General features: G+C 42.2%; 1 protein-coding gene across 1 annotated transcript in view; it reads left to right on the top strand.

Annotated features, from left to right (window-relative positions):
- LOC115469630 (spondin-1-like) overlaps positions 1 to 11,143 on the top strand; it is an 81,226-nt gene extending 70,083 nt beyond the window's left edge. Inside the window, exon 7 of the mRNA XM_030202425.1 lies at positions 11,075 to 11,143. Within this exon, the coding sequence (XP_030058285.1) occupies positions 11,075 to 11,143 (69 nt within the window). The remainder of the gene's footprint in view (positions 1 to 11,074) is intronic.
- Positions 11,144 to 12,588: the final 1,445 nt, after the last annotated feature.

Below are 12,588 nucleotides of genomic sequence, written 5' to 3'. Positions count from 1 at the left end.
CTGATGGGCAGGTCCTGACCACAGGATTACTTCCTGCTTCATCAGGGTGATGCCGTCTTTCTAGGAGACCTCTCTCCTCCAAGGCAGCACAGGAGCTGCCAGACTGCAGGCCTCCTCTGTGTACCTCTTTGTCTCCCTCAGCTGCTCCAAGTCTGTTACTGTAGCCTCAAGAGAACTGATTCATTCTCTGAGAGCTAGGAGCTCTTTGCATTGGGCACAAATAACCTCTCACCAACTGGGAGATAATTATACATGTGACACTCAGTGCAAAAGACTGGATAGCACCCCTCTTGCTGCTGGACTTGTCTGCATTTTAGTATTGTGCTGTTAAGAACCTTAAAGATTATATGGTATATTGTGTGATTTATTTAGTGTTTGCTTCTCAGAAAATAATGAAATGCAATTAAAAATCTAAAAAAACTCCCCTCTTGTTATCCTAATTAGAATAATTGAATATAAGTTAAGACCATAAATAAAGAGTTATGCTAGCGGTGAGTGGAAGTTCGGCAGAATGTGCAGGAATAAAGACTGAACTAGCCCTAATGTGCCTTCTAGAGGCTGCTGTATTCTGTAGTTCAAGGTTTAAGATCTATATGGAAAATGGTAGGGAGACTAGTTAATAAAGTTTGCTTTTTAAAGTTCTAACTGTCTTTATCATTAAACCTACCTTACCTCTTTTAAACCGCAACCTTTAAATCACCAATGCATAGAGTACAAAAAATGTTCTCTTACCCAGAGAAATGTCCTCTTCTCTCAGAAGGAAAGTTTTCTGGGACCTTTGCCCTTTGCTAATCGCTCTTGTATATCTAGATTTCAGGCTCTCCCTAATCCCACTCAGACACCCTGTTGGACATCCATTTTCTGCTTTTGCAAAATTTATACTTGAACTTTACAAGCACATGGACATGCATTTCAGCCTTTTGAGAGGTCCATGAGTTTTGAAAATAAGCTCCATAGTAACATAGTCATTTACTGTAATCCAGTGACATAATATAGAGGGGCATAATCGATGACCGGCCATCTTCAGGGCCGGCGCCATAAGCGGGCAGAGCCAAGCGTATTTTTGAAATATGCTTGGCGCCGGCCAAATCACTTGCCGGGTTTAGAGAAGGATCACCAGGTTTATATGAGATGGCTGGCTTCGCTTTTCAGCCATAATGGAAACCGGGCCCGGCCATCTCAAACCCGGTGAAATGCAAGGCATTTGGCCATGGGAGGAGCCAACATTTGTAGTGCACTGGCCCCCCTCACATGCCAGGACACAACCGGGCACCCTAGGGGGCACTTAAAATTGAAACCCCCCCCCCCCAAAATAGCTTCCAGGTGCATAGCACCCTTGTGTGCTGAGCCCCCCAAATCCCCCCCAAAACCCACTCGCCACAACTCTACACCATTACCATAGCCCTAAGAGGTGAATGGGGGCACCTACATGTGGGTACAGTGGGTTTGGGGGGGGTTTGGAGGGCTCTACATTAACCATCACAAGTGGAACAGGTAGGGGGAGATGGGCCTGGGTCCACCTGCCTGAAGTGCACTGCACCCACTAAAAACTGCTCCAGGGACCTGCATACTGCTGTCAAGGAGCTGGGTATGACATTACAGGCTGGCAAAAAGTTGTTTTTTTTTTGGGTGGGAGGGGGTTGATGAACACTGGGGGGGAGTAAGGGGAGGTGATCCCTGCTTCCCTCCGGTGGTCATCTGGTCAGTTGGGGCACTTTTTCCAAACTTGGTCCTAAAAATAAATGGACCAAGTCCGGCCGGTGAAATGCTCGGCCTCTTTTTTTCCATTATAAGGTGAAGCCGGCCATCTCATATCCACGGCCCCGCCCCCCACCCTGCCTTCGCTACCCTACCAACACGCCCCCTTGAAGGTTGGCTGGCGCTGCGACGAAACAGCAGTTGAAGCCGGCCAAAATCGACTTTCGATAATACCGATTTGGCCGGGATCAGGAGATCGCTGGCGATCTCCCGATTTGTGTCGGAAGATCGCCTGCGATCCCTTTCGAAAATAAGCCTGATAGTGACATAGTAAATTACTGTAAACATAGTGACTTACTGTAACATTGACATACTATAACATAGCATAGTGGAGTGGAGGAGTGGCCTAGTGGTTAGAGCACTGGCCTTGAAATCCAGAGGTGGCTGGTTCAAATCCCACTGCTGTTCCTTGTGATCTTGGGCAAGGTACTCAACCCTCCATTTCCTCAAGTACAAACTTAGATTGTGAGCCCTCCTGGGACAGAGAAATATCCAGTCTACCTGAATGTAACTCACCTTGAGCTACTACTGAAAAGGTGTGAGCAAAATATAAATAAATAAATAGTGATATACCAGGACATAGTAACACACACACATGTGCAGCCCTTGCTCTCCTAACTCAAACATCCACTCACAATTCTTGCTTTTGTTCCATATACCTATACACCTCAGATGTAATTCCCAGCCCTACATACCATACTCTTTACCTCTGTTTAGTCCTAGACACCCACCTACAGCTTCTGTCCCAAACATCTGTCAATTCCCCCACATACTCTCACCCTTGCTGGTCCCTGGCCCCCAGTGGTAGGAGGGGTGCACCTTCTCATTTCCGTCATGCAGCAGATTACCTTGAGCTACCTTGAACCCTGAGCACCTCACTGGCAGGCTAGTCTTTATCTGCTGTTATCTGCTTTGCTTTTAGCTCATTTATTTTGTTTTCATGGGTCTAATGAGAATATTCAAGCAAATCACACAAACACACTGTCATTGCTGCAGTACTTGCTATACTATTGTCTATTTTCCTCTGGGAATCATCTTAATTCATTCTATGCTTAATTAAGAATTATGAAGCAGGTTTAACTTTAATTATTAACCAGAGTCTGATTTCTGCAGTCTGCTGGAAGAAATATTATACTTGAAAACTCTATTAGCTTTCTAATTAGAAATGTCATCTTATGGCTATTTCTGAATAGAGTGATAAATTGAATTTCTATGACTGTCCACTAAGCAATTTATGCCAGAATCATGATCATTCAAAGACATATCCATCATACTATATCAGCTATGTCTCAATATGTGCATGGGAGCGGAAATAGCTATAGGACAGTACGATACTATAAACTCGGGGTTTTCAACCCAGTCCTCTGGGCACACAGGAAGTAAAGGTTTTCAGGATATCCCCACTGGATTGCTATAAACACACAGGTAGTTCCCTTTCTGTTGATTTTTATAATCTACAAATCCTTCTATTATTCAAATGTGTTACGTTCAGTCCACTTTATTTGGTAGATCTATATAACATAAGGGTTTTGCCCTATTGCTAGGACTAAATGAATTATATTAACATGTCTGCAAAAAAAAATTGCCATGAGTGTTTTCTTTGCAGAAATTTTTCTTTCTGTGGATAGTTAAAGTAGACAAAGCATTGAGTATCCTGCAGTATCCGTATACACAGATATAAAGCATATATATGGTTTTCTCTGTGTAGATTTTAGTGAATTTTCAGAGCAAAAATACATATGTACTTCTGTTTTGAAAATTAGCCCAGGAATACTGCTGGTATACAAATCTGGTTATAAATCACTTCAGTGTATGCATTCTCTTGAGAGTCCTTTTGGAACTTATTATCAGCATTGGCTCAAAGTAGAGTTTTGAATATATAATAAAGATATTGATTTTCAGAGACTAGGCAGTTAAGGGACAAGGGAAGAAAGGGGTTGGATTGTTGTAGTGGTCGGGTATAAAATATTGTTGCTAGAATTAAGTCACAGTTTTGATTTGCTTCTTTGTTGTACTGTATTGCATACATTGAATCAACTTTCTGAATAAAAAGAATTAAACATAAAATCGTGGTGGTTTACATAATGTGAAATATAAAAACTGAGTATAAAGGGAGAACAAGCAAATCTTAAACATAGATGAAGACAAAAAGAGAAAAGAGAGGAGAATGGTCTGTGTAGGGGAGCTTGCAATTGTACAATACAATTAAAATCCAAGAAGCAATGCTAGAACCAAATGTCAATATTGCAGAGATATACCAGGATGAAACAGAAGGGAAAATGACAGACAATGATGCTGAAGAGTATACATAGAATTGCAGATTATAAAAGATTAACCAAACACATGCCTGAGATAAAAGCCAGGTCTTTAGCCCTGCCTTAAACAACTTCTCTGAGGGCTTTAATTGCAAGGCCAAGGAGAGAGCACTCCAAAGCATAGGAGCTACACAGCAAAAATATGTGGAGCACCAGTCATCCAACCACAGCCTAGTAAATAGAGCATATAGGAGATTCTGGTGTGCAGATCTCCAAGCATGCACTGGATGATCTAATATAATAATTTGCTCCTCCAACATTCCAATGTGTCTCACTGGGATCGTAACCACCTGCTGACGTCACTCCTCCAAAGTTCTCCGTCCCCCCTCCCTCCCAGTTCCATGGGACCCTGGAACTGGGAGGGACAGAAGGAGGGGGGGACCCTGGAAATGGGAGGGAGGGGGACACTGAAACTCGGAGGGGGGAGGGAGGGAGGGGGGCCTGGAACTGCGAGGGGGGGGGGCCCTGGCACACACTCTCATTCTCACACACACAGTCTCTCTCTCACAGATACACTCGCACCCAGTCTCACTCTCTCTCTCTGTCACACACACACACTCGCACATTCACGCTCTCTCTCACACACAGTCACTCTCACGCACACTCTCTCAAACATACACACTCCGAGGAAAACCTTGCTAGCGCCCGTTTCATTTGTGTCAGAAACGGGCCTTTTTTACTAGTATAGAATAAGCACAGAGGATAAATAAATTGGAATGCTGGCTACATAAACATGATGTGCAAGACTGGCAGCCAATGTTCTTCTACTAACAGAGGAGAAACGTGATCAGACTTTCTTGCATTGTAAAGAAGTCTGACGGTAGTATTTTGGATTACTTGCAAATGTTTTTTTTAAATTGATATAATCTGAAATGTTACAATAGAAACATTACAGAATTATACTTAAAGAAACAATTCCAAACAAAATATATGTCATACACAAGAATGCATACAAGCCCACGTTAAGGAGAACTGAAGAATGCAATCATTGCTTTCTATTAAAGGAAATAATATATAAGAAAAACCTCATCAGACTAATATTATTATCTATAATTCCAAGAAAGAACCCTGCTATAAAAAGAAACCTTAAAAAGGAAACAATTTATAAAGAACTACCTTTCTCTTTTTCCATTAAAAACATTTCCAAATTAGTAGGATCAAGAAAAATATAAGAACTATTCCCAGAACTCTTTTCGTATGACGAAAAGCTAAAGAGGTTAGGGCTCTTCAGCTTGGGAAAGAGACGGATGAGGGGAGATATGATTGAGGTCTACAAAATCCTGAGTGGTGTGGAACAAGTAGAAGTAAATAGATTTTTTTACTCGTTCCAAAAGTACTAAGACTATGGGACACTCAAGGAAGTTACATGGAAATACTTTTAAAACAAATAGGAGTAAATAATTTTCATTCAATGAATTGTTAAGCTCTGGAACTCTTTGCTGGAGGTTGTGGTAACAGTGGTTAGTGTATCTGGGTTTAAAAAAAGGTTTGGATAAGTTCCTGGAGGAAAAGTCCACAGTCTGCTATTGAGACTGACATTGGGAAGCTACTTGTTGCCCTGGGATTTGTAGCATGGAATGTTGTTATGATTTGGGTTTCTGCCAGGTACTTGTGGCCTGGCTTGGACACTGTTTGGAAACAGGATACTGGGCTGCATAGACCATTGGTCTGACCCAGTATGACTACTCTTATGTTCTGATTTACGCTAGTAATTCTAGAACAGAATCTTGGTGCCCAGATGCCATTATAGAATCTGTGCTCATCATGCTACGTCTACGCACTTAAGTTTGGTGCCCAGTCATAGAATTGCCCCTAAATGTATAATTTGGATGTGGAGAGTAATAATGTAACAAGTCTTAAGAACATGAGAATAGCCACACTGGGTCAGACCAATGGTTCATCCAGTCCAGTATCCTGCTTCCAACAGTGCCCAATCCAGATCACAAGTACCTGACACAATCCCAAATAGTAGCAAGATTCCATGCTACCAGTCCTGGGGCCAGCTGTGGCTTCCCCATGTCTATCTTTCCATAAAGGCCAGTTAGGTGCCTATATTTATCTTAAGGCAGAAATCTTACCTAGATTGAAGCTGTAGATATTTCTTCCAGCCTGAGAGTAGTTGCAAATGTTTGGGAGATGTGGAGGGGCATAATCGAACGGGGCGCCCAAGTTTTCCTAAGGCTGTCCTCGCAGGACGGCTCCGTGAAGGGGCGGGGAAACCCGTATTATTGAAACAAGATGGGCGTCCATCTTTCATTTCAATAATACGGTCGATGATGCCCAAATCTCAACATTTAGGTCGACCTTAGAGATGGTCGTCCTTACGTTGTCCTTAGAGATGGTCATTCACGGTTTTCGGCGATAATGGAAACCAAGGACGCCCATCTCAGAAACGATCAAATCCAAGCCATTTGGTCATGGGAGGAGCCAGCATTCATAGTGCACTGGTCCCCCTGACATGCCAGGTCACCAACTGGGCACCCTAGGAGGCACTGCAGTGGACTTAACAAATTGTTCTCAGGTGCATAGCTCCCTTACCTTGTGTGCCGAGCCCCCCCAAACCCCCCAAAAATCCCACTCCCCACATCTGTACACCGCTACCATAGCCCTAAGGGGTGAAGGGGGGCACCTACATGTGGGTACAGTGGGTTTGTGGTGGGTTTTGAAGGGCTCACATTTACCAGCACAAGTGTAACAGGTAGGGGGGGAATGGGCCTGGGTCCGCCTGCCTGAAGTGCACTGCACCCACTAAAACTGCTCCAGGGACCTGCATACTGCTGTCATGGAGCTGGGTATGATATTTGAGGCTAGCATAGAGGCTGGAATTTCTTTTTTTTATAGGGTGGGAGGGTGTTGGTGACCACTAGGGGAGTAAGGGTTTGGGTTTGTGTCAGTTCGGGCACCTTTTTGAGGCTTGGTCACAAGAAAAAATGGACCAAACAAAAGTCGGCCAAGTGCTCATCAGGGACGCCCTTCTTTTTTCCATTATTGGCCAAGGACGCCCATCTCTTAAGCATGCCCCAGTCCCGTCTTTGCTATGCTGCCAACACGCCCCCGTGAACTTTGGTTGTCCCCCCAACAGAAAGCAGTTGAGGGCAGCCAAAATTGGCTTTCAATTATGCCGATTTGGGCGACCATGAGAGAAGGACGCCATCTTCCGATTTGTGTCAGAAGATGGGCGCCCTTTTCTTTCGAAAATAAGCCTGACTGTGTACACATACACATTGCTTTTATAAGCAATGCCTGTAAATTGCACCTGTGACCTACCTATGTCCTCTATTCAGACACTATCGGCCCTGGATGGCTTGGGCCTCTTGAGTATTTGACATCTGACTGTTGCCTGTGGAATGAGACATATTAATGACTGGTTTTGCAAAACTTCGGATTTCTCTTTTACTACTTTGGAGACTCAGTTGATGGAGGATATTCATTTCAGTTGTCTTCTATATATTGCCAAGGGGGCAGATGTCTTCCGTACTAAAAGATTCTCATTTGCTGCCCACAGCTAAAGCAGTGTGGCACTGGATATTTGGTCACCATCATTTTCAGTGAGAGTGACCCGGGACCCCCTTTTTAGCTATCCATCATCATGCTGTGTTTCCTTCTGGGCAGCGCTCTTCAGTCTTTCAATAGTAGCAGTGCAAGGGTATTCATTACTTGTTCCACGTGGTCATTGATGATGGACACATAAAATCCTTTCAAGATTTGAAACAGGAATTTGGTTTATTAGAAATGGACTCTCTTGCATATATGGAACTGTGACACTAACGTGGCCAGCCTGGCCTAGGAAGATTTGAATAAAGATGTCCAGAAGGAGCTGGCCTCAGCTTACACTTTGGGAGCCTAACTTAGTGTGCCCCTGTCTTATCATCGACATATCAGGGACACAGTTGCTGAGCTGGATTATGATCGCCTGTCCAGGGCCTGGAGTGAGGACCTTTTGATAAATCTTACTGCTTCTAGTTTTCAGGAATATGTGTTGAGTATTTGACATCTCAAGGAGAATGTTAACCATTGGGAAGTACAATATAAATTTGCCTTTATATAGCAGCCCCCCCTCGCAGAGCACATCGCATGGGCATTTCAACTATTGATTCTTGTCTGAAATGCAAACCTCTGGAATTTCCTTGGGCCACATGTTTTGGAATTGCCCACTTATTGCTGGCTTTTGGTGTAAGCTGTTATCCTCAGTTTCTTTCTTTAGACATGCAGAGTACACTATGATCTGTTGTCACTGTTCAATAACACCTCACTTTCTTCTCTGGAACCGCAGGGTCTGAAGGGTTTCATGGGCCAAAACTGTATTGATGGTGAAGAAGACCATTTTATTTTGTTGGCTTTCTCCTTGTATTCCGACTTTACAGCAATGGCGTGCTCATATGACTATTCTTCTTTGGATGGAAAAACTGGGCATATAGGACATAGCTTCCCATATGGGCTTGCATTTTCAGCACTTCTGGACTCCTTTTTGGAATATGTTCTCTCCAGTTGCTCGCAATAGATTGCTGAATATGTAACCCAATATATATATAGCGTGATAGCTAGAGGTGATGGATAGGGCTTTTTTTTTGTGTGTGTGGGGGGGGGGGATGTGGTAAGGATTTTGGGTTAATGAGTTAGTTTAAGTCTTGAGCTTGTTATTGTACCTCTTACTTTGTTATTAAAAAAACAGATTTGAAAAATAAAGCTGAGCCAATTTTTTTTTGATAGTCTAAAAGCCTGCAGACTATAAGCTGTCTTCTATATTCACAACACATCATTAGATACAAGAATGCATGACTGTTCTTCTGGATTGTTTGTGAGTGAAAACAGGAATAATTTGATGGTTCTCAGCTGTGAGCTACTTAAATATTGCATGGCATGAAGCTTAGTAAATCTTTGAGGGAACTAAATAGATAATTTTCACAGCATGGTATTTTGCAGCAGAGATCCTTTAAGAAGTGATTTCGCAGTTTGTTTTATACAACATCCATTTGCAAATTATAAGGTCTATGTATTAAAGTACCTTAATGATAATGCAAGCTGGTTACCGTAAAATACGATGTTAATTCTCAATGTGCTAAAGACTTTAAAACCTTTTGGGCCTGATATTCAACCAGCAGTGAGAAGCGTTTTTGCTGTCCGCCACTGGGATTAAACCGGGATATTCAATGTCAGGCCAGCACTGAATATCTGGGGGATTTTAACCACTGAAACCTTAGCTGGTTATGTTGATATTCAGCTCTAACTGTGTATGTGGACACATGTACTAAGGGGGGGGGGGGGGTCAGGAATGGGACTCTGATTTCAGGGGGATGTTTGGAAGGGGGAAGGAAGTTGGACCATGTTGGAGGGTGGGAGAGAGGAGAGTGCATTCACATCTTTGGAAACTATGCAGGTTCTGGCCAATATTCAGTGCTATCAGTGCATAATTAAATGACCACAGTTAATACTATTCCTACGATTCGATTTGGTCACTTAGTGAAGTCGATAGCAGCACTGAATGTTCCTGGCACTGCATAGTAATGATTTTCAGTGGCAATATCTAGAACATGCCACAAAATCAGTGACTGGCCCAGTGAGTGGGTCTTATCGGGCTAGGAGTCACTCCTTCCTAGATAAGTGATGCTGAATACTGGGCCTATAGATTTTAGAGTAAATTCCTTATTAATTAACTGCATGACTGCAGGCAATAAGCATGTTCTAGCAATGAGATTGTTCCAAACTTTGATTTCTAGATTTAAAAACTGGGCATGCAGAAAGTCAGCACTAGCACTGGAGGCTTTTAGATGTTAAGCAACTGGAACTGAATTATTCCTTATGTGAAATGCAAAGATTCACATGAAAAGTGCCATAAAGTTAGTCAATCATGAAAGAGTAGGAGCAATTCATCTACAGTAGAGTAACAGAACTCAGAATGCATATAAATCATTGCTGTCAGTGAAGGTTTACAGAAACAGCTGTATTCCATAAACAAGGGTTGAATTCTAGTCCAGCGAGTGGAACTACTTGCAGTGAATGTCTTCTATATTAGGAAACAAGGCTTAAAACTATGGAATCAATATTTAGTGGATTTTCTCACCTAGATAAGTCCCGCTCACCTGGTCCATATGCAGACTTTTGGAAGCATCATCTAGATAAAACCATTGAAAACCTGGCTGACAGCCTCAGATAGTGCCAGAGTGGGCCAAGCTGACATTTATCTGCTTAATGGTGATTCAGTTTGCTAACCAGATAATTGTCTGGATAAAGTTAGGGCAACAAAAAGGAGATTCTAACTTTTATCAGGTCACTTATCCAGAGACTAGTCTGAATATTGCCAGTGACCAAGTTATACCAGATAGTGCTGAAGTGTTCTATATGGATATTCAATGCTAGTATCTGGATAGTACTGAAGCATTCTAGATGGATGTTCAGTGGCTCTATCTGGATAGTACTGAAGCGTTCTATATAGATATTCAGTGGCACTATCTGGATAGTACTGAAGCGTTCTATATGGATCTTCAGTGGCACCAAAGCATTCTATGTGGATATTCAGTGGTACTATCTGAATAGTTCCGTAGCATTCTATGTGGATATTCAGTGGTACTATCTGGATAGTACCGTAGGATTCTATATGGATATTTGGTGGCACTATCTGGATAATATTGAAGTGTTCTATATGGATATTCAGTGGCACTGTCGGGATAGTGCCGAAGCCTTATATATGGATATTTAGTGGCACTATCGGGATAGTGCTGAAGCGTACTATTTGGATATTCGTGGCACTATCGGGATAGTGCCAAAGTGTTTTATTTGGGTATTCAGTGGTACTATCTGGATAGTGACAAAGCATTCTATATGGATATTCAGTAGTACTATCTGGATAGTGCCACTGAAAATTCATGATTGGTGCTTGCTAAGGGAAATACCTTCTTAAGGTAGTTATCTACATATTTCACTTTGAAAATTGACCTGTGTATTGTTGTAGATTGAGATTACTAGCAGAAGAAAGGTGATATAATGTTTTCTTCTATTTACAGGGAGATGAAGTGTTAACTGTTGTGAAAGCTAAAGCGCAGTGGCCTGCCTGGCAACCTCTCAATGTGTAAGTAGAGAGCATGTAATTTCTCCAAATATGTTTGCTAGGGTTTTCTGTAGCAAATTTCCTGTATTGTTAAAATATTTTTTACCATATTGTTTGATTGAGCACATCACTGAAAATTTTAGTTTCCTTGTTCTCTCTGTTGTTTGTTTCATTTATTAAAACAAAATAAAATGAAATAAAAAAAGAAAAATCCAAAATGAATGAAAAATGGTGTCCTACTTGGAATAGGCAATGAATCTGCCACTTGAAAAATGTTTAAAAAGCCACCCAAAGACCTGCCTAAATCATCCACTCCATGACCTCCCCAACAGCATCTTACTGCATCCATGAGGTCAAAATGGTGCTGTAGAGGAGGGCTAGCAACAGCCCACAGTCTGCATGTCCACTTTGCCAGGTGGGGATTACCAGCTTTCTTTCAGCTGCTATGGTTGAACCAGTGGTCAGGATGCAAGAAAGAGTCCTGACCTTGGGAGCGACATATCGCTTAGCCCAGCTGGTCCAGTTCCTCCTCCTGCACTGAGCAGCAGAGGGTCTGCAGTGGAGTGTAGAGACACAACCGTAGTGCTGCTGTCCACCCCTGCAGGTTCCTCTGGAACTTATGGCAGGAAGAGCAGTGGCGTTTGACTCTCTGCCTTTGCAGAATGTGTCTCATCTTAGGTGGTGAAGGAGCTACAAAGTCGGGGGAGTGATGTAGTTCCTATCCACGCTGGTAAGACCTGCTCAGATAACTTTGGAAGCGATATGGACTATAATAGATTCTATATATAAGCTATGTATTGGTTGAAGACCTACGGTGCAACATAACATGGAGTGTATATTGAAGTTGGAGTGCTCTCTTGGGCAAACTAATGCTAAGGTTGAAGATATGTCCTCACAAGTGAAATAACTGAAGCAGTTTCAGTCGACATCCCAGCAGGATAGAATGATGTTTCAGAGGAAACGTGAAAATTTTGACAATTACACTCGTCAATTAAATGTGAGGATTGTGAATTTTCCTACAATTCTAACAAGTCCTAAGGATTTGTTTTATCAATTTCCTAAGGATTGCCTGAGGTATTTTAAATCTGATTATCCACCTCTACATAAGATCTACTTTGTTCCTGTAAAGCGTCAAGGAGTGGCAGGTGACTTAGAAGATGTTTCATCAGATAGTCTTCACATTTCTGCTGTGATGAAGAGTTCAGTTGAAGAAATTGTTGAGAGACCTACTTTGTCTCCTTCATTTTTATGCAAGACAAAGAAGCCCTGCTTCGGTTATTCTTCCATGTTGGTGGATGTGATTTCATGGGTGGGAAGATTTCAATCTTCTCAGATGTGTGCAAATGGACTCAGACCAGGAGAGTTAGATTTTTGTCTTATCACTCCCAAGTCCTCTCTTTGGGAGCAAAGTTCAATTATGATATCCTTGTAAATGTATTGCTCTGCTGGATAATGCTAAATATGTTTTTT

Source organism: Microcaecilia unicolor, chromosome 4 (assembly GCF_901765095.1).
Source record: "Microcaecilia unicolor chromosome 4, aMicUni1.1, whole genome shotgun sequence".
Lineage (NCBI taxonomy): Eukaryota > Metazoa > Chordata > Amphibia > Gymnophiona > Siphonopidae > Microcaecilia > Microcaecilia unicolor.
This window is presented reverse-complemented; position numbering and strand designations above follow the sequence as displayed.